The following is a 22,617-nucleotide window of genomic DNA, read 5'->3' on the forward strand; positions in this document are numbered from 1 at the left end:
AGATATGTACTTAGGCAGAAATTCTTCCGAACTATATACCATTCTAAAACAGGTACTGACCGTGACCATTATTTCCACCAGACTATATGTCTGCAAAAAGGGACCACACTTTCAAAGTAAAAGAAGTTAAATGCACTACTGATTAACTAAAAATGTCATTTGTTCCAAAAACAATAAATGAATAGAATAAGTTGCCCCAGGAAGTCATTTCAACAAAATCTAATGAATTGTTTGCCGCATTGCTGTAATTTTATGCTTGTGTTTGTATCAAATTATGTTGCAATGTATTTTCCGTGAGAATTTTTTCCCTGCCACTATATTGTATGATTATGTTGTAACTCTCTCCCTCCACTGTACTGCCAAACAGGCACTTTGGGTAATGTGATAAATAAATACATTATACAGCCGTGTTTGGAATGTAGATCTTTTTTTATTTGTCTCAGAAACCACATACAAGAAATATAAATGTGTTTTCGAACAACACAAAAGGGTGCAGAAGTCAACGTGTCAGGAGGACCCCTGATTATTAATGTGATTGCTATTGTTTTCACATCAGATAAACACACCACTGTTTGTACCTCTCCGGTGAAGCAAAATAAATGTCACTCTTTGGCAAGTAATAAAAAGAAAGCATGCATAAATACAGTTTATTAAAAGACAGCAACAAAAATCAGATGTCACTAATATTCGAGATTATCACATATCTGAAACAAGGTTATCAAAAATCTTAAAATCAAATTAGGAACTGAGAAACACAGATTGTACCTTTTTGGTGAAGGAAAACAAATGATCTTTGGCAAGTACTAAAAGAAAGCACGCATTAATATCGTTCATTAAAAGACACCAGCAAAAAGCAGATGTCATTAAAATTCGAGATTAACACACATCTGAAACAAGATTATCAGAAATCTTAAATTAAATTAGGAACTGGGAAACATATCACATAGTTTGTACCTCTCCAGTCAAGCGAAATAAATGACTTCGGCAAGTAATACAAGAAAACATGCAGAAATATAGTTCATTAAAAGACTCCAACAAAAAGCTGGCATCATTAAAACTGAAGGTTATCACATTTGAAACAAGATTACCAAAAATATCTTAAAATCAAATTAGGAACTGAGAAACAGATCACACAGTTTGTACCTTTCTGGCGAAGGAAAACAAATGACCTTTGGCAAGTACTAAAAGAAACCACGCATTAATATAGTTCATTACAAGACACCAGCAAAAAGCAGATGTCATTAAAATTCGAGATTAACACATCTGAAACAAGATTATCAAGAATCTTAAAATTAAATTAGGAACAGGGAAACATATCACATAGTTTGTACCTCTCCAGTCAAGCAAAATAAATGACTTCGGCAAGCAATACAAGAAAACATGCAGAAATATAGTTCATTAAAAGACTCCAACAAAAAGCTGGCATCATTAAAACTGAAGGTTATCACATTTGAATCAAAATTACCAAAAATATCTTAAAATCAAATTAGGAACTGAGAAACAGATCACACAGCTTGTACCTGTCTGGTGAAGGAAAATAAATGACCTTTGGCAAGTACTAAAAGAAAGCACGCATTAATATAGTTCATTAAACGAAACCAACAAAAAGCAAGCTTCATTAATACTCTTAATATATATATCTGAAAAAAACATTGCCATTATCTTGTAAACAAATTAGGAACTGACAAACACATCACACAAAAACACAAAATGAAACTGAACAAGGACGCAAGATATACCACTGCCTCGGTAGATAATAATGAAGATAGGAGCATATTATTAAAAACAAAAAAGTACATTTACTTACTGCACACTTCTGACTTGTCAGGAATCTAATATTGCACTTATACTGTTTGCGATAATATTGCACATCCTTATTTATTGGAAATACCTGCAGCGCCCGAAGGCATTGGGCCGGTTGCTGCACGATACGTGGAAAACCAGAGGAAAGGACGCGTTCACAAGGAGAAGTACACAGGGCAACTTTGCCCTGTGTACTTCTGCTTGTGAACGCGTCCTTTCCGCGGGTTTTCCATGCATCACCGACATTCTTTTTGCGTGCAGCGCGAATCCTAAAAAGTTTCTGAAAACTGCTCACAGCTTTCCCTCTGTGTTTATGCATATCCTAAAACATAGCCATACTCAAATGTGACAAGCACCCATTACATTTATAGCATCCTGCCAGCTGACCCCTTTATTGAACAGATAAACACTGCCTCATGTTCTTGAACAGCACACATACTACGTATACCAGGGTGCTCACTTCTTTGCACATTGTTTACTTTTTCTTTGCTAGAGGAACCAGTGTTCTGAGCCCATGCAGGTTGGAAACTGAAGACAGTTCTGATTTTATGCGTCATGACTATCATTCTAGTATATAACACTCTTTGGATGCAGCAATAACTTCAGACTCCTGCTGCCAGTGCTTGCCCAGGCAATTTGTTTTTTTTTTTTTTGGAAAACACATTCTAGAATGCTATGACTCCGAAAGAGAGAAAAGATGCTGTGGCAAGGTACTAGACCTGGAATTTGAGACTACGTCCTGTGTCGTGATGTCCCCCTTTCACTACTTGTAACATTTCTGTGTGATACATAGCAATGTCCATGTTTACAAAGTGGGGTAACAGCTTTAGGCATGTTCAATAAACCGAGAGACAATTTTCAATTAGAGGTCAAAAAAAGTGAAACACTGCAGGCACATACTCACCCTTAACCTTGTGCAAGTGAAACTTAGTCCACGAGACCTTGTGGTACAAAGTTTACACACACTTTAGATGAAAACATTAAAATTACCAGAATGGAAAAATGCCATAGTATGCATAAATTCTGACCACCTCAGCAATGCTTATCACATGCACACTGCTCCTTTCACTATAAAAAGAAAGTTTTTTTGTCGAAACACTGGTCACATATGTATTTAAGTTTGCACTACCGAAATATTCCTGGCAATACAACACATCAGGATTCTGCAAACAACCACACTTAAAGATAGCAAGTTGCATCACTTTACTTTGACAACACTTCCTAATAGCATAGGTATAAGAGCTTTGTGCTGTGTTTGAATGACTTTTTCTTTAAAAAAATTCGTGTGCTACTCTTGTTCTCTCATTACTGCTGCATACAGATGAGCACCAGCGATGCCACTAGGCATTCAGGGTGCAGTACAGTGGCCACTATTGTGGCCAGTTCAGTGGATGCTGCGCTGGCGCAGAGGTAGAGCATCCGCCTCGCGTGCAGGAGACCCATGGTTCAAATCCTTGTACCGCCACAATTCTCCACCAGAAAAAGAAAGAATGGGTGTGAGGAAATTGAACAACAAGGTCTGGGAGGTAGAGTAATGTACCAAAATGCTCATTGGAAAGGGTGTAGAGTAAGGCGACATAAGCTCTTTGATGCTATACACTGCATGTTTACAAGAGTCAAAGGATTGGACTGGGATGAGCTTGGGATAAAAATTAATGGAGGAAATCCTAGGAACCTCCGATTTGCTCATGTTGTCCAGCGACGTAACTCAGAAGGAGTCCCAGTGCATGACTCAGGGCCTCAATATTCAAGCAGAATGGTAGAGCTAAAAGTTAATAAGAAGGAAACTGAAGTCACGTCCAGTAATTTGGCAAGGGACAAACCGTTAAAGATAGGCAGCAAAGTATTGTATACTGTAAGAGAATACATCTATCTTAGGCAAGTAATGACCGTAGAGTTGGACCATGACAGTGAAATTGCCAGGAGAATACAAATGGAATGGAGGGCATTTGGCAGGCACTTGCATCATTTAGAGCAGCATAGCATTGCCCCTTACAGGGAGAGAACATAGTATGTGTGGAATGGTACGGTATTTGGGTTTAACATTCGAAAGCAACAAATGGGCCATGAGATGTGCCATACTGGAGAGCCCTGGATTAATATGAACCACCTCATGTTCTTCCAGGATGCAGGAAAGACTAAAGTGCAAGAAAAAAAAATTGATTTTTGGTTTTTTACTAATATCAAATTCCAAAACTTTCATAAATATTATTCAGCGTCTCGCATGCTTTTCTGCCCTTTAATAGAGCCAGGACAGCCTTTTTTTTTTTCAAAGCCATTTTCTTTGAAGCTTCCATTTGCTCACATTTCTGCAATGGAAAAAATGCCAAAAAAAACACTGGAAATTTCATAAACACAGTTGATCCATTGACAGCCTCCAGGCAATGCAAGCAAGGCACTATGCATGTTTTATTCAGTGCTGACACTTTTATTCTGCGCTATTCTTGCCTCACGTGAAGCGTAAGACCTTGCTTTTGTATGGATGTATTTAAACATTTCTTTTGCTTTTTAGTGGGCACATAGAAATTATGCGTAAGGCTGTTTTGCGCAGGTATTTCCACATGTTGGCTATCAACAGCAATGTCTGTCAAATGCTGTGTTCAAAAGACTGAGGCACCTGCTGCGCTGACAAGAGCCAGATGATGAACAAGCCTTTCCTGCATAGGTACTCGCTCAAATCAGTTCTTCACACCACAAAGCCTGCTCCCCAGCAAGTAGCGCAATGCACAACCAAAGCTTCTAGAATAGTGTTTCTACAGGAGATGCAAAAATACTTACGAGTTATTTAACCATGCAGTTTGGGAATATGCACCAAAGAATGCCTTCCTTACCAGCCACACATCCGAACTGCCATCTTAGACGCAGCACTAACATTCAGTCATGGGAGCATAGCCCAAATTGATACCCTTTGATATACCCGGTGACACCCCAAGGTATTTCGTGCATCACCGGGACACTACATCATGGCGTAGCTGTGTGAGGTGGACCGTAGTAGAAAGTACTTCACTGAGGAAAGATGCAGAACAGATCAAAAGGGAAGCTCAGCAGAAAAATGAAAGGCAGGGTAAAATTTGCTTTCGTATTGGCTACATGGCTAGTAGCTATAGATTCAAGTTTCGGTGCATGTTGGTTCTGTTAAAAAATTGAAGCAAATATGTTTTTGTCTTCATCTCGAAAAACTCAAGATGTCATTTCTTGTTATATTTGAACAATTATTGGATAAACAAGAAAAGAAATGAGGCTGTCTTTTTCTATCTTCAGCTACACATAGAGATGCAAAACTACTGAATCAAAATGGTACGCAGGAAGTATGCAGGAAGCATAAAGCAGGGCAAATATTCTAATTCTGACCTCTCGAGAGACTCGCAAGCATTCTTTGATTGGTTGAAGCAGCAGAAGCAGTTGCAGCACTTGCATCGTCTGCATCTGCGGGTAAAAAGCCTGAACGGTGCCACAGTAAACTGTTTATATAAAAAACAAAATGCAGTAACCTTGGAAACAAAACTCTGCGCCAATGGAATCCACACCATCCCACTCAAACGATGTCTGGAAATATAATCACGTATACCTCACTAATTTCAAGGCTGGTCCGACGACACTTTGCAGTGCAGCTGAGCAGCACATCCGCTTCCGCTGCCTCAGCCAATTGTTGAGCACCTCAAAGGATCAATACCACGAGAAATCAAAGTGTGAACATGGGCCCAGGGAACCAATTTTGTTCTGCAGCCGAGCTATTAAATGCCATCTAGTGCTTAAAAATTGCCCAAGCTTACGTTCACTTTGTTCCTGAAGGATATCAGCGTTGTCCTCCTCGGTCCTGGTGTCAGCATCGCTGATATCTGCAAAAGAGAAAAAAAAATCACTGCTCCTATATCCAAAAGCGCTGAAATTGCACATCTTGCAGTCCAAAGATTGTAAGATGCCATCCCATCCCACTGCACAACATAGGCCCTCTATCTCCAATCACCTCTTCTTTGCAACTAGCATGCCTACCCTGTTACCAGCAAACTTCCTTGCTTCGTTACTGCAACAGACTCTCTACTAACTTTAACTACTTGTGCCTTGCCTTGACAGTCACTCAAAGACACCATGCTATATATTGCATGTTTCACCCATGTCTATTTCCTGCTCTTAATGAACTGAGATAGCATTAATTCATGTTCTCTCATACACAATGTTCTTGTGTCCTTTTTACATTACACTTATTGTTTTTTCCTTAACTCATTGTACAGCCCTTCATTATTTTTTTAGTTTATTTGTTAGCTTCCAAGTTTCAGCCCCGCAGGCAAACACTAGCAAGAAGTGTTGAACTTTCCTTTTGGAGATATCAGCCTTTCAACACTGTCTATACCTCATCAGTATATAACGCCACCGTGGTGGCTCAGTGCTCATGGTGCTGGGCTGCTGAGCCCAAAGACGTGTGTTTGATTCCTGCCGCGGCAAATGCATTTCAATGGAGGCGAAATGCTAGAGGCCCGTGTACTATGTCAGTGCAGTGAAATTTGGATGAGATTAACCATGTCTCATGAAAGCACAATAATAATCTATGCCAAAGAAAATGTGTTTTAAGAGTTTGCTTTTAAGGGGAACTGTGCTGAGGCACACAAATTTTAAGCCACTGCATTTTCAAAGCTGTTGGTGCGTACTGCAGTCAATGAAAACGTGCACTAGGAGCAAAGAGCATTTCATGTTAGGGCCATGTGCAGGGCACCTTGGTTATTTGTCAAATACATCTGCACAGTTACATGATTGCATGATAAAAAAAATTAAGTCAGCCCCGCTGCATGCCCAGTGGATTTGTCAAGGAACAAATTCAGTTGTCAGCTTATTGAGGCTCTTTACTGGAAACAAGAATTTTTGTGTGTCTCGCTCAAGAGTGCCTGTGTGCACTCGTTATCAGCAGTGCCGCATTTGTCCTTACGATTATACGTTTTCTGGAATCGATTTTTTTTTGTTTACATAGCATTTAATGTAGGACTAATATCTTGTTGCGGGCTAGTTGGTGAATCATCATGGACAGCGACAGCGCGAAGCAACTAGTTCGAAAGAGAGAGACGAGATCAGCGCTTGTCGTGTGTTCTCGTGTCTCTCTTTCGTCCTTGTTCCTTAGCGCTGCCGCTTTCCAGGGGGTTGTAAATGATCACGCTATTAGAAATGCGAAAGCTGATTGAAACTGCGTTAACCGCTCTACGTTGCGGCATTCAAATCAGCGCTCACCAAAACAACGCAGCACCGAGTCGCCGACTTCGGCGCTGCTGACATGCTACATCACATAAAAGTAAACGAGCGTGAAAACACATTTGGGTGTATACTTGCCTAGCTGCGAGTTGTCGCCGTAGTCTGGTGGGACATCTTGCGAATCCACGCCGTACTCGCGAGCCTGCATCATCGGCCTGTGGCTGAGAAGCGCGCTCATGTGGTCATACCACTTCCAAGCCGACGGTGCAGCTCCACTTCTCTCTTGCTCCAACCGTTCCTGTCACACAAGACAGAATTGTGCTGCAACGTCGTATCATTCCGTATGTGTGTGGAAATTCGGCTGAGGGAATGTTTATACTCACGGCCGTGAATCGCTTCTTCAAATTCTTCCAGCAGTTCCGCAACTGCTGCCACGTCCAGTGGTAGCCGAGATTGGCCATTTCGGCCTGCAGATCTTTGAACACATCTTGATTGCGCTGCCGTCTGCTGTCCAGCGCCTCGCTCACTTTTTTTTCACTGATTAGCGCTAAAAAACATTCTACTTCCCGGTCGGTCTAAGAAGCTCGGGTGGAAACAGCGCGGGGACCGACGGCGGCTGCCACTTTGGTCGACTGGTCACATGACCGAAATCTTTCCCAGAGTTCCCCGTTACCCGACTCCCTGACCCGACTGCGTATACATGGTTTTTGGAAAGGCGGGTCAGGCGAGTTAACCTACCCCCTGCAGGCGAGTTAACTCGACTCGCTCTGCCGCTTATTTTACTCGACCCGACAGCGTCTACATGAACCCGGCAACTGGGTTTTTACCCGACAAGCTAACTCTACTCGACTCTATCGGGTTCATGTAGACAGGGCTATATATACCTAGTCTGATAGCTTGCCAGCTGAATACGTTATGACAGTCTTAAAAGCATTCTAAAAAAAAGCAGGTTTGAAGAAGGAAGACAGCAAGAGATGTGTAGCCGCCGCTCTTTTTCAGCTGCGTACCAGGACGCCAGCACACGCGGAAGCGCCCTCCCCCCCCCCCCCCTTCAGTACAAGCGAGAGCCCCCGAGTGCATACGGGAAACGCAAACGGTTGCTTACCTGCAGCGTCCCGCCGTGCCTCGTGAACAAAAACGTATTTCCAGGAGGGCCGTGACGGATACCTGTCATGGCGGACAGGCAGTACTCACGAAGACGGTGGGAAAACAGGGACGATCTTTATCTGGTTTCCTGGAGCGGCAGACAAACCCCTTCATGCTTATTAGCTGTGTCCCGCCGTAGGTAGGGCGGCAGCTTTGTGGCCCTTTCGCTCCCTCTTCTGTTGCTGACGGGCGACGCGGACCGATGATGGGTGGCGGTGTGGCTGAGGCAAGTCGAATTAGCTCCGAAGGGAGAGCGTGTGGATACTCTCACTTAAGAGAGAGTGATGGCGTATTTGTTTTTGATGTAGTTTGTGTCGTTAACGAGACCCTGGGTTCGAGGCTAAGTCTAACCCACGGGGTAGTCCCTATCTCGCATGTTATTGTTGATTGGAGAATCGATGCTTACGGCGGGTCACTGAAAATGCCCGCCCTTAGTTCTGTGTAATTAGGTGCTTAAAAGCGCATGTGAACGGATCCAGTCCAGTCTAGTCTGAGCTGGAGCTCCATGCTTAGCATGTAACGTGTTGCTACTTAGGCTCTGACCCGCCGGGCCAATGAGTAAAGTAGCGCAAAGTTTGTTATTTTGTAAATTCAGTTCTGATTTTTCCAGTTTAACTCTGTAAAAGTATGCTGTAAATATGTGCTCATCTGTCATCATCTACAAGCTCGCCTCCTGTCCATCTTCCAAGCCGAACGACACTAGAAGGGTTCGTAAACCTTGCTCGAAGAAACGAACGACCTTTGAAATTCTTCAAGATGCATGTAATGGAGAGCAGAGCGTACAATGAAACCCAATGGTTTTGTTTAGCGCGGACCGAGATCGCGCAAGACACGGGTGCCCTTGTGAGCACAAGCAAAAGAACCACTTCTTGGGCGGGTGCAGTGCATCGCAAGTAACCGATCGGGACGGGAAGTGAGAAGAGGTGCGGATGCAAGGGAACAGCGCTGGAGAATTGAGGAGGGCTACGGCCTGCGTTGGGAGAGGGGCTGCCACACAGTTTTCCGAATGCCGATGCTGACTAACACCAGGCGGCGACAGTGGCCTGATCCTGCAGCGCCGGGCGTCACCAGCGAAGGTACACGCACGTGTGTCGTAGTGACCATTGCAGTGAGTACAAAAGCACAAGCGACGACAGGGCACGTCATATGAATTGCGAGGAGGGCATTGATGCAACCAAGAAAAAGCAGGTTGCTCGAAATGTGGCACGTAGGCGGAAGGCGAGAAACCGAAAATCGGCAATGGTTGGCACAGAGTAGGAATGTGCTCAAGAGTGCATATAAAAAAAATGATGTATGCCTATATACGAAATTGCTTGTCCACACATTTCTCAAACGATAAATATTTATTGTAAGTAAAGCTGCAAATGGGTTTAGTTGGTTCATATTTAACTTTATTAGTGCGCCACTTATAGGAACGAACACCAGACGCAAGAACCACACACACAGACGAGGTGCAAACTACCAAATGATTCTATTGCAAGGGAAACACATTTTATACGAACGGTTAAAAAAACAATCGAACATGGTAGCGTCTGGCTGGTGAGTTAGCTTTCTTTAGCCTGTGGACGATGGGCAAGCGCGGCAGTTTTGGTTCATGTCCTTAAGAAGTCGACTTCTCGCTTCGTCAGCGTGACTGGCGGGTCACTTATGCACGTGTCTTCATTCTGTGACGTCATACAAAAGGCTTCAAACAGCTCCCTTTTTATCTTACGCTACGACCGAAGGACGACCGTAGTGATGTCAAAAAATGGTTTGCAGTTCTCGCATCTGGAGCAGTGAATCACAAGGTTGCCTGGCGCCGTTAACAAGCCGCATAAGCTGCGGTGCTCCTGGAGCCGTTCATTCAAGCATCGTCCCATCTTGCTGAAGGATGCCCGGCCACATGACATTGGAATTTTATAAAGCACTCTGGAAGAGCAGGGCACAAACTTTATGAAGTGCTTGACGCCATGTGTGCTCTCACGGATCCTCGGTTTCGTGTTGTTCGTCTTTGCACACAAACCGTTGAGAGTATTTGGGGCAGAAAATACTGCTACGACATCATGCCATTCAACAACTTTCTTTGACTTATTGGTGACGACGTGCATGCAAGGCAAAACCACTGGCCGTCTATCTTTTTCCTTCTTTAGTCCTTTATTTTCCTTCACGACTGTCTTGAGAACGCCTTCAGCCACTGAAAATATCATTTGCGTTGGGTAGCCTGCTGCTTTTAGTCGTTCAGCTTGCAAATTTATGCTGTCACTGACATCGTCTTGACAAGAGTTCTTCACTGCCTCAGTGAAACAAGACATCGCGATGCTGCGTTTCACAAGCTCCGGTTGTGCCGAGTATAAAGGCAAAAGTGGCGCGACTATTACAGTTTCTGTTCCTGAATTAAGTAACAGACCAGTATTCGAACAGGCATAAAATTTTGTCTAAAATCTTAATAGGACGAACATTCAGCGAATAAGGTGCTCCTTATCGCCGATTGTCCGAAAATGCAATGAACATAGGTTGCTGAACGCAAAGTGGAAGTGAGATATTCGAAACTTTCTTCGCTAAAACATATGGATGGGTGTGTCCTGCACATTTTGGACTATTAGCACAGGTGACCGAATGACCGGCACGCGGAGTCGCACAACGCAGTGCTGCATTTCGAGAACACTGCTTAAGTTTACAGCGCAGGGAAGGCCGGCAGAGGGCAACTATTTTAAAGCCCGCTTCTTGCTAAGCAAAAACTGCTGCTGAGCAGAGCCTGCTGGCGCCCGCCGTGCATGGCTTTTTGCATGGCCTTTAATTTTGGATGAGGTGTCGTCAGCATCGTTATCTTCATTCGCAGGAAAATTCGCAGAAATTTTCATTTTATCACCTCGTTTTCTCACAAGTACGGAAGTCTGAAGCGAAAGGGCCACTTCTTAACGCAGCTTTTATTTCCTAGATCCGCTAGGTGGCGCCGCCCTGTTTAGCTTGCTGCCTATCGAGCTCCGCTTTCACCTGCCCCTGGCCTAATCCAGGGCTTCGCCCGCCCCTGGATTTCCTCTCCATCGTTTCCGGAAGGCTTCCGAAGCACGTGGATACCATCGGCATCACGGCCCGCTGCCGGGCTGGCCCTTCAAGCGCCTCCAGAAGTCAGAAGCGGCGCGGCGCCTCGCTAACCCTAACGCGCCGCGCCTGCACCTCTGCAATGCAGCGTCTCACGAAGCCCCTGCAGCCCAGACCCACTGATGCCGCCACCGCGGGGCCTACTCCAACCGCCCACGCCACCGCGCAAAATCCTGTCGCAACCAACACTGTGAGCGACGCTGGGAGCTCCGGATCGACGGCCGCGGCGCAGCCGGCAGCGTTCGTCGTCGCCGCAGCGTCCACTGCTCGCCAACTCCACGCTCTAAGAGACGTCAACACCTTTGGGCCCATAGACGCATCGCAGCCGCCTGCGTTCGTCGACGCCGCCGGTGCCGCCGCGCCTACACCAGCCACATTACCCGCTGACACCAAGACCTGCAGCCCGGCACCAGCGTCGCAGATTGCGCCCCAGGCTGACGATTCGTCGGCAGACATGGACTTCATGGCGTCCCCGGTAGACGACACTTCATCCCCGGAAATCGGCTGGAGCACCATCGGTGCCAGCCGTAAGCCTGCTTCCGCCACCCGACCCCGCTCCGAGCTCATCACTGTTGGCATACAACTCCCTCCTGGTACCCTCAATCCCAAGCTGCCTCTCTACGACGTGCTCGCCGCAGTCACCTCCGCTGCACAACTTTCCTCCAAGACCAGTGCAGACATCACCCTTCAGGCCAAGCCAGCCCAAAGCCTTGTGTTTTTAAAAACTCATTCTCCTCTCACCGCCCACCTCCTACTTTCTATCACGCACCTTCACCTTCACGGTAAGCCTGTCAGCATCAAAACTTATTCCCCCCATCCTCCCATCTCATGCCTCGGCGTCATCCATAACGCCGGTGGCCACTTCACTCCTGATGAGCTCATGCATGAACTAGAATCTTTCAAAACAGATATTCTCGCTGCTCGCATGATGGGATCCACTCAATCAGTGCTCATAACGTTCGCTGGTACCGTCATCCCCCACTTTGTATATTTCAAACGCGTTGCCTTCCGGTGCCGTCCTCATAAACCTAAGCCTCCCACCTGCACCCGTTGTCTCACTCTAGGCCACCGCGCCCACCAATGCCCCCAGCACAGCGTTCCGGCAAAGTGCCGTCGCTGTGCTGCTCCTCTACCCGCTGACCCTTCCGCTCATGTGTGTGCCCAGCCCTGGTGCGTTCATTGCCAGGTGAATACCCACCCCTCCCTCGACCCCACTTGCCCCTTCCTCCTTGCTAAACAACGCGAGTGTGCTAAAGCTGCATACCTCCGACGCCTAGCTTTGCGCCGGGCCACTCAACCCACCACCCCCTCCTCCTCCTCCTCGTCCTCCTCCTCTAATCATGAATATCCATCAGCTCCGATCACGTCACCACCAGGCTCCTTCGCCGCCATAGTTAAAGGATCCTCGGTGCCAGCGTCCCTCTCTTCCACTACACCACCCTCTCCATCCTTGCCTGACGCGAGCCGCTCCTTCGACCTCCGGCTAGCAATGCTCGAACGCCAGCAGCGAGAGCAGCAGCGCATTTCCCACGATCTACAACAGCAGATACATGCCTTGACTCAAACCCTCCAGACAACCACCTCCTCTCTTACCTCCCAGCTTAGCAAGCTAAATGAGCACCTTGCCACGTTCCCCACTCCCTCCTCCAGAGCCCAGGTCGCCCCTTTGGCTGACCTTGTCGAAACCACCACACAGGCACATCACACTCGCTTGGTTCAGCTGGAAACTTCGGTTCTCCAGATTCTTACCACCCTCCAAGCACAATCAAAGCAATTGGAATCTTTCACATCTATGCTCCAATCCGTCCATGAGTCACTGCCCCCGGCAAAAAAGAAGGAACGCGTACCATCGCGTTCCTCTCCACTCTCATAATGGCGTTTGGCGAGGACCTCGAAATTGTGCAGTGGAACTGCCGAAATCTTTGTCACAATAAGACCCCCCTCCACCAGTACCTACTCACCCGCCCCTCTCTGCCTCATTTTCTCCTTCTTCAGGAGACCCGGACGGCCCGCAATGTCCCAGGCTACCGCGCCTACCATGCCACTACGGCCACGCCACTTGCGTCTATTTATGTACGCAGTGACGTGCTCGTAGAGCAAATTGACATCCCCTCCACCCTCCTTAAATATTTAGTTTGTGTGGTTTATTACCACCCTTCTTCCCGCATCTCACTCGTCCTTTTGTCTTTTTACAACCCCCCTGTCACTTCCTCTTTATTCTCTGCTCTGGGCAAATTCCTTCACTCTCTTCCTTCTACCTCCCATCTCCTCTTTGGTGGTGACTTTAATGCCCCTCACACACTCTGGGGCTACCCACAAACCCTCAAACCCGGCCGCCTCCTGCACTGTCTGGCCCAGGAACGCCACCTCACCCTTCTTAATACACCTGGCTCTCCTACTCGAGCGGGCATTGCCTCACAACGCTCCACGACACCCGACCTCACTTTCTCTCGGGGTTCACTTTCCTTTCACTGGCAGGTGACAGCCGAAACTCTTCTAAGTGACCACTTTCTCATTCATATCACCACCTCTCTTTCCCACATCCCTCGCTGTCATCCGGTTATTCACACTGACTGGCATGCTTTTCGCACAAATCTCGCCTCCGACTCCTTTCAATCCTACGACGACTGGACGTCGCGCATCTCTGCAGCGCTCACGTCCAGTAGCCGTCGCGTTCGCTCTCGTTACCCAATCCAGGACCCAGATCCACACCTTATCCGTTTATGGCGTCGCCGTAAACGTCTTCAACGCTCTTTTCGCTCCCAACCACACAATGCCCAACTTTCCTCCCGGATCACTGCTCTGCGGGCTGAGATCGTCGCCCACTGCGCCTCGCTCGAGCATTCTCGTTGGAGTGCTCTTTGTGATGGCCTTGATTCTGCATTGCACTCGCGATCCGCATGGTCTCTCTTTAAATCCCTCCTTGGCAGTAAGCCTGCCCTTGCTCCCACTCTAGCTAAAGCCCTCACTCAGGGGACTCCCTCCGAAGTTTTTGATCAACTCGCCTCTCTCTACCTCCCGCCCCCTCTGGCACCCTCCTACCCGGTGTACTCAGGTGGACCTAACCCCGATCTGGACCAATTCTTCACTCTCCGGGAGCTCGAATCTGCTCTGGCTGCTAATTCTACACGCTCGGCTCCCGGTGAGGATGCCATTACATACACCACACTTCGTAACCTTCCTGACTGCGCCAAAGAATTCCTCCTTCAAACCTACAATGAGGCCTGGGAGAGCGGCTGCTTGCCGAGCTCCTGGACATCCTCCCTTATTTCTATGATTCCAAAGCCGGGCAAACCTCCCTCTCTCTCTAACCTCCGCCCAATCTCCCTGACGTCGTGCGTTGGTAAGACCCTTGAGCGAATGGCTCTGACTCGCCTCTCTGATTTTCTTGAGGCACGGGAGTTCTTCCCCCATTCTCTCATTGGCTTCCGACGCCGCGTCTGTGCACAGGACATGTTTCTGATTCTCCAGCAAACGTTTCTGTCCCCTACACCCACTCAAATTTACGCACTTGTGACTGTCGATGTTCGCAAGGCCTTTGACGGTGTTTGCCACGATCACATCCTTTCTCAACTCGCCTCTTTGGATTGTGGCTCCCGCATGTACTCCTATATCCGCTCATTCCTCTCTAAACGTGTGGCTCGCTTTCGAGTAGATACCCACTTGTCTAACCCACACCACCTCACCCGTGGCACTCCTCAAGGTGCTGTTCTCTCTCCTACCCTTTTCAATCTCGCTATGGCCCCTCTCGCCTCCCAGCTAGCTGAAATTCCCGACCTGCATCATATATTTTACGCCGATGACATCACTCTCTGGTGTTCATCTGGCTCTCCCGGTCACGTACAGGACACCCTGCAACGTGGCCTAGATCTCATCGACTCCTTTCTCACCACCGCTGGCCTCTCTCCTGCTCCTGAGAAATCCGAGCTTCTCCTTCTCAACCATTCCTCCTACCAGCGCTCACACAACCACTTCGTCTCTCTCCACCTTTCTGGCTCTCCCATTCCTGTCGTCACACAGTGCAAAGTTCTTGGCTTCCCTTTGCATGCGGCTAAGAATGTGCAAGCCCTCCACCGCGCTGTCACCACCTGCCACTCTGTAACTCACCTCCTGCGGCGCGTGGTCACTCGACGCTCAGGTCTCCACGAGGCTCACGCGTGCCGCGTTGCCCACGCGCTGGCCCTCAACAAAGTCTTGTACTTTGCACCCTACGCTTCCTTCAATCAGACTCAACTTAACGCTCTCGAGACTGCCCTTGTGGGCCTCTACAAGGCAGCCCTCAACCTCCCTATCACTACCTCTACCACTAAGCTCTTTGCCACAGGCCTCTTCCATCCTCTTCGTTCTCTTATCAGTCTCCATCGTGACTCACAACTTGCCCGGCTTTCCCTTACCCGTCAGGGTCAGTGGTTATTGACTCAAGCGGGTATCTCGCCCATTCCAATCTCCCCGTTTACCTCTCCTATTCCCACCCCCGCTCCCAATCTTCGTATCCTTCCCCTCCCGGCCAACATGTCCCCCATCCTGCACGCCGGACGTCGTCATGCGGCCGCACAGCACCATTCCCCTCTCTTTGATACCCAGGGTGTAGCTTACACGGATGCCTCCTTCGTGGCTCCTCGAGGTTCCTGCGGCTACGCCCTGTACCATCCACACCTCCGTTCTCCTGAAACCCACACCAGCGGGCCGTATCTACAGCCTCCAGACGCATTGTCCCTCGAGGTCCTCGCCATTGCGCATGCCCTCCAGTCATTTGCCCTCCTTCCCTCTCTCCAAGAGTACACAGTCTATTCAGACTCACAAGCCGCTATACACCACATACAGAAACGCACCCTGACCCCTTCTCTCCAACAGGAGGTCGAGCGAGCGGTCTCCGCACTGCAGCCTTCCATCGTTTTCCTCCGCTGGGTCCCTGGGCATTCAGGGATTGACGGCAATGAGCTGGCCCATCAGCTCGCCCGCGACACACTTTTCCGGGCACCGTTGATCCCCTGGCCCAAGCCCTCGGAGGACGGTGGGAGGCTCACCCTTCGCCGCACCATAAAAGAGGTCTACCTTGAGCTCCGCCTCGACAAACGCCTTTACCCTCCTCCTCATCCATCACTCACGGTGCCGGAGTCTCGCCTTCTTCGGCACATTCAGATGAATGCAGTTATCACCCCGTCCCGCCTCTTCCTCTATCGCTATCGATCGGACCCTTCCTGTCCCAACTGCCCCTGCATCTATGCGGACCTGGCCCATTGCCTCTTCTATTGCCCGGCTGCTCAGCAGTCGGGTTCCTTCCCCCCACCCTTTCTATCCATCACCACCTGGCTCGACTGGCTTGGCGCTGAAGGGGAAGAAGAACAGCGGCTTCTGGTCGCCCAGGCGGTCGACATGCTCGGCCTATAAATTATGGTCGAATAAATGTCTTTACTACTACTACTACTACTTATTTCCTATGACTGCGTAGGTACAAGATCGCTTTTGGAAGCGAGTAGTCCCACCTCCTACAAAAAATCCTTCAGAAGCATGGCTAAAGTAAGTGTTTTAGTGAAAAAGAATATCCTACACTAAAGAGTATCAAGATTGAAAATTTTACATTAGAGATGAGCCATTCATGAAAAGATGTTATTATACGGAGGCGATCACTTAGAGCTGAGCACTCTTAAACTGAGTGGCGGAGACATTCCAGAACTCTGGTGATTGCCGCGTTCGCGAACCTGAGCACACTGTGATGATATTCCGCGTTTCTTGAACCTGTCACTATCAATCACCATTATTTTGACTTTACTGTAACTCTCTGCTGCAAGAAGACAAATTCATCTGCCGCAATATTTTGCTGGTTTTATTAATTTTTTGATTTGCGGTGTGCTTCTATTTGTATTCTAATAAACCTTGTGTATAAAATATAAAGTTGAACACCGTAGCCTCCTGATGTGTTTATGCAATGGATCAGGTTATATTGTTTCCCCTTCCTTTTGAATATGTAGCTAGCGACTCAGCAAACCTTAATCTTAAAGACAAGAAGATGTTAAACGCAAATTTACCTCAATGAATATATTTTGAGGTTGTAAAACCTTCTCACAGAAGTTAGGGAGACCCAAAATATTGTTTCAGGAATGCGGCACAAGGAACTGAAAAGGGCGTTAATGTAATACAGCCGATGAAGGCATTAACTATTGCCAGAGAAGCAAAGAAATTATTTCAGATCATAAACAAACAAAACACGAACCTCAATTCAAGCCCATGCAAAGTCTTATCACGTACTTAATGCCAAGTGCGGACACCCAACACAAAAACAAACTAAATATTCCCTGCTCCTAGCGTGCATGCCGTCAAAACCTCCGGCTTTTGAGCACACAGTTCAAGTGCAGACAACGTAAATTATTGTACAGTGCTTTCCGTCTACTGCTACTTGTTGTCTGAAGTGTTGGCACAGACATCCCGTTCGCTGTACTGCGACAGGTCGTGATATCCAGGCCTTCATGCAGTCCGGACCGCGGGCGGAAGGCCATCACCAGTGTAGGTGCGAAATCAGACATGCATGTCGGAGTAGCGCATAACTGCAAAGTAACAGAAAACGTACGTTCATCCGAAGATGGTTTCCTTGTGATGTATGGCAGACTCGTGCTGCCAAAGACAGATCCGGTCACCGACCACTCAAAAGCACAGGTGCCTACACGCGCAACAAACCGACTGAGACATCTTGAGCACGCTTAAGCGCTAGGTCTTGCAGCTGTACTTGTGCTGTTTTCCGAAATAGGTCTTCTGAATGGCAGTATTGCCGCCAAACCTGTACAGTTGCCCGTTGAAAACAAAGAAGCAATGTCTACGGCGGCCCACGGAAACTGAGCCGCTGGCCAGCGTACACACACGAAGCTAATGGTGGAACGCGTGCAGCATCGCTTGCAGTTGACGCCGTCGTGAGCGCGAAACTGGCCCTGTGTGTCATTGCGGCCGCCCCGTATGTTCACACTTTCCGCCATGGCTGAATTGGACTGGAAGCAACGATACTATGGCTCGGGGCCCTTGGTGCGGAAGTACTGCCAGTGCATGGTGTACACGTCTAGGCTCTGTACGTTTTGCGAGAAACTCCCCATCTGCATGGCGCCAAAGACAGACATGCACTTTATATGCATGTATGCAGAGTGGCCGCCACACGACTGTGGCACCAGGCCGCATCTCTCAGGAAGGCCACAAATGGGCTTCTACCCCACATGGCGTCAAGGGAACTGTGGTCAATACCCTCTTCACTAGGATCTCACCCCAGAATAGCCTAGCGCCAGGCCGGGGGAAACCATGTACCCATTAGAAAACCAGTGGGTCTCCTTCGGCACTGGGGATAGAGCCCAGCACCTGCCAAATGCGAGGCGGACGCCCTACCACAAGGCCACGCTTCCACATATTAAGGCGAAAACCTTTAATGGCTCATACTCGCGGCCACCAGCCTGCTGATCTGTCCGTTACGCTCTACAGCAACTCGATAAGAAAAAAAATCTTTGTGCACGGTGAGATTCGAACTAACAACCCTCCCTTCCGCAGCTGAGCGTGCTAACAACTACGCTACTTCCCGCCTTTTGTTTCTTTGTTGTAAGGAAATAGTGCAGTGCCAAAAAGAGAACTCTTAGCACGCTTACGCCATAAATCACCACGCAACCTAACCCCTCCAAAACCCCTCCTTTCAAAACATCAAAGTCTGGGAGGCACACACTTGCGTCCAGATAGGGGAGCCAGCTAGGCGGCTCTTGAAGGGCAGTATATACTCCTCGCACCCTTGCGCATGGTTCACGAAGCAAAGATTTCGACGACCGTGGTGATTCGGCGTGGCGGTCCATCCTGCCGCTCTTCAAGAAATAAATGGTCCCAGCGACATGCATAAATCATACGGCAGAAAACAGTTTTTCTCCACAGGAAAAAAACGGATATTGTAGGGTGTGATGTCAATGCCTTCTTAATCGTTTGTTGTAAAATGTCCCAGAAGAATATAGCATCAATGCACAGAATAAAACAATGGTCAAATGCCTCTGGTGTATTGCACAGGCGGCAATTCACCGGCCATGGCGCATGCATCTCCTTAGCATGAAGCCATGCCTTCACAGGCAGCATGAATGTGTGCAATTTAAAAAAATATTATTTTTGCGGCAGAAGAAATTCACTTTCGCCTAACACGTTTTAAAACACTGGCATCAAGGAATTCTAGAAAAATTTACCGATACAACGGTACAGGGAACAAATACTCTGTAAGTGCCCGAGTCATCTGCCTTGAGTAGAGGCTATACAGGTAGTCTAAAGAAAATTGCAGTGAGGAAATTGAAGGTGTCAGCACCTTCCTTAAGAAATCCTCAAAAAGGCCCCTGACGAGTGTGTCTCGTCGGTGCGAATAGAAAAGGCAAGTAAGCACTGAGACGCCTAATAAGCAGAGCTACTAAAAAAGGGTGCGTTCACGAATTAAAGAGAAAACGCGAAACAAGCTGATGCACGAATAAGTGAACAAGGCCAATTCCACCAGGCTCTAGAGAAAGAAATAGGTTATCGCGACACATGGGTTCTCATTGGGAACGCCATACGAATGAAGCAAGTATTCTGTGCATCACCTGCACTTTCTTCTTCGCACAGTGCAGAACCTGAAACACATAGGCAAGTTTTGAAATTAAAAAAAAATGTTGCAGACTTGAGCCAGAGCAAACACTAACAGTTCCCTACCCATCCCAAGAGGACCCAAGAGGACCGGGGTTCAAATCCTGGTGCCGCGCAATTCTCCACCGGGTTTAAAAAAAAAAAAATCCGCGTGTCGATGGAATTGCATAACCAGGCCTGGAGTGCGGCCTTATCTCGGTGACCAGAACCGACAACGCACTCTCTCACCAGAGCAGGATTTGGCCACCCTGGTGTAGTACTTGGCCACAACCTTCTATGATCAAACCCATCCAAGGCTGGGTTTGTTGCCTCATGGAGACTATCTGTGTATCCCAGTGGCGCCACTGTTGCAAATTTCGTGAAGAGGAACCCCTCGGTAGTGAAGGGTCCCACAGTCCCAGCTTAGACCACCGTACTGACTTGGCGTTGTACCCCAATGGCCCAACCAAAACCCCTTGGATTAATCTAGGTTAACAGCCGCACCTGATACCTCGCAAAACTGTTCAGTCAAAGGCAATTCTCAAAGCACACTCTTTTTGTCAGAACAAAAGAGGGCGACATCATCTGCATAGGCTAAAATCTTAATTTCACCCTGCACCAGGGAGAAACCACGGATAGATGTGCACTTAATAACGCTGAGGCAAATGGGTTCAAGATTAAGGGCAAAAAACAAAGGCGATAATGGAAAGCCTTGGCGAAGAGATAATTTCAATGGAAGCGGTTTGGTTTATGGAGGTTTAACGTCCCAAGCGACTAAGGCTATGAGAGACGCCGTAGTGAAGGGCTCAGAGAATTTCGACAACCTGCGGTTCTTTAACTTGCACTGACATCGCACAGTACATCGCACAACCATTATACTGAATTTACAATATTTATTCAGCTATAGCCGTCTGCCTTTGATCAATGAGGGCCCGACGAGATTGTTGCTCTTCCAGAAATCAACGGGTCCTAAATCTTATCAAGGTCCCTTTGTATTCTTCGGTTTCAATATGCTGAAGCTCCGCTTTTACGGTAGTGATATCTTCTACATAAGCACCTGGGCTAATCCTGTCTAACTCATGTAGCTCAACCAAAGTACGCGCGAGCTCTCAAAGGTGATGTCTCCTCAAAAACACGATTTTTGCTGAGGCTTCAATAGCAATGTTTTCTGTTTCTTGTTTCAATAAATCCCATTTACGCAAAATTGAAAAATCACCGCGTGTCCACGTGTGCTTCAAGCAAGTAGATACAGCACGTTTGAAGATTCTATCTGAGATCAGGCAGCTATTCAGCTTCCACAGCTCCCATCGAGGATGGAGTAGGTGCCGACTTTACCTCCCTATGTGAAGAGGCCCCATGCAGTGATCACTGGAGAATATGGGCCCCACCCAGTAACCAAAAACGCAGGATAAGATGTCTGCTGAAACGTAAATCCTGTCATGACGAGCACTAGAGCAGCACTGATTATGAGTGAAGTGAATGTTATATCCCTTACATTTCCCAACACCCACCAGGCTGTATTCGCATGCCAAATCAGTAAGTAAAGCAGCCCTATCGTCGTATCGCTTACTTAACACTGCTCGGTCTTCATCCCTACAAACAGAATTGAAATCACCCAACAGCATAATTTTACGATCCGTGGACAAACAGTCGACTAGTAACAGCAAAAATAGTCTTCTATAACGCTGCTTTACAGGGGAATAAACACAAACAATTCTCCACTTTACACCCGAAATCTCGAGATCACCGCAGATAAGTCGCCCGTCATCATCTGCGCTATACGACACGGCAGTTATCCCTATTGTGTTGGCCAGGAATATCATGCATCCACCTGATAAGCCTCTCGAGTGACTAACGATAACATCGAATTCTGATAAAAAAGTCTCGACAGCAGCTTCACTCTCCTCATCAGAGGACAGCTTAGTGTCCTGGATCGCTGCCACACTCACACCCCATTTGTTTAAAAGATGCCGCAACTGATGTTGCCTTCGACAATTACGCAATCCCCTAATGTTATGGGTAGCTTCCTGAAATGCTCTGACGCCCGCCATTTTTGGAGCTTGTCTTATTGAAGGCCATCCCTTGTACTGGGGTGGCCGGCCTGCAAACCGGCCGCCTGTAGGGCACACATCACCCTTCGTTTTGAGGTGACCCTTTCCAACGCCATTATTTATTTATTTTTATTTAGTAAGGAACCCACAGCGCCGTGGCATTACAGGGGGGGGGGGGGGAGGGGCAAAGTACAAAAAAGAAGCACACATGACACCTCCGCTCGCAGGCAGAGTTACAAGCATAAAGCGCTCTCCATGTACATCTCACTTCAAAAGAACACATCACAATCGCATCACATCATTAAAGAACGAAAGAACGCATCATTTGATGTCACACTCACAACATCGCTCGGTAGTCTGTTCCATTCTCTAATGGTTTTCGGAAAAAAAGACATTTTAAACAATTCAGTTTTTGCCCCGAATTCGCGGAATTTAAAAACATGGTCGACACGGTTGGATCTATAAAAAGGCTCCTGCACGTACCTTTCGCGTTCAACCCGAGCAGTTGAATAATAAACTGCATGAAATAGCTTCAGACGCAACTTCTTTCGGCGCGTGTCAAGCAATTCCCAGTTGAGTGCATCCTTCGTACGCGATGCACTGTAACGAGCCCCGCGTGTGCCAGACACGAAACGAGAGGCAATGTTCTGCACCCTCTCCAACTTATTTTTATCTCTAGCAGTAGGCGGGTCCCAGACAGTGCACGCGTAGTCCAGAACCGACCTGACATAAATCTTGAATAAAATGTCACGACATGAGA

General features: G+C 47.6%; 1 protein-coding gene across 1 annotated transcript; it reads right to left on the bottom strand.

The window, feature by feature from the left end:
- Positions 1-630: 630 nt before the first annotated feature.
- On the bottom strand, positions 631-7,792 carry LOC144124627 (uncharacterized). The gene is made up of 3 exons (XM_077657425.1): positions 7,365-7,792; positions 7,120-7,279; positions 631-5,642 (listed from the first exon to the last, which is right to left on the bottom strand). The coding sequence occupies exons 1-3, from the start codon at positions 7,440-7,442 to the stop codon at positions 5,470-5,472; spliced, it is 411 nt and encodes a 136-aa protein (XP_077513551.1). The 5' UTR covers positions 7,443-7,792; the 3' UTR covers positions 631-5,469.
- Positions 7,793-22,617: the final 14,825 nt, after the last annotated feature.

The sequence above is a fragment of the Amblyomma americanum genome, chromosome 3 (genome assembly GCF_052857255.1).
Source record: "Amblyomma americanum isolate KBUSLIRL-KWMA chromosome 3, ASM5285725v1, whole genome shotgun sequence".
NCBI lineage: Eukaryota > Metazoa > Arthropoda > Arachnida > Ixodida > Ixodidae > Amblyomma > Amblyomma americanum.

Bases quoted from the DNA above. Each gene is read 5' to 3' on its own strand.
- LOC144124627 (XM_077657425.1), bottom strand. From the start codon at position 7,442: ATGGCCAATCTCGGCTACCACTGGACGTGGCAGCAGTTGCGGAACTGC. The intron at 7,280-7,364 runs GTGAGTATAAAC...CTTGTGTGACAG, and splicing joins TGAAGAAGCGATTCACGGCC to GAACGGTTGGAGCAAGAGAG. The intron at 5,643-7,119 runs GCAAGTATACAC...TCTCTTTTGCAG, and splicing joins CGGCGACAACTCGCAGCTAG to ATATCAGCGATGCTGACACC.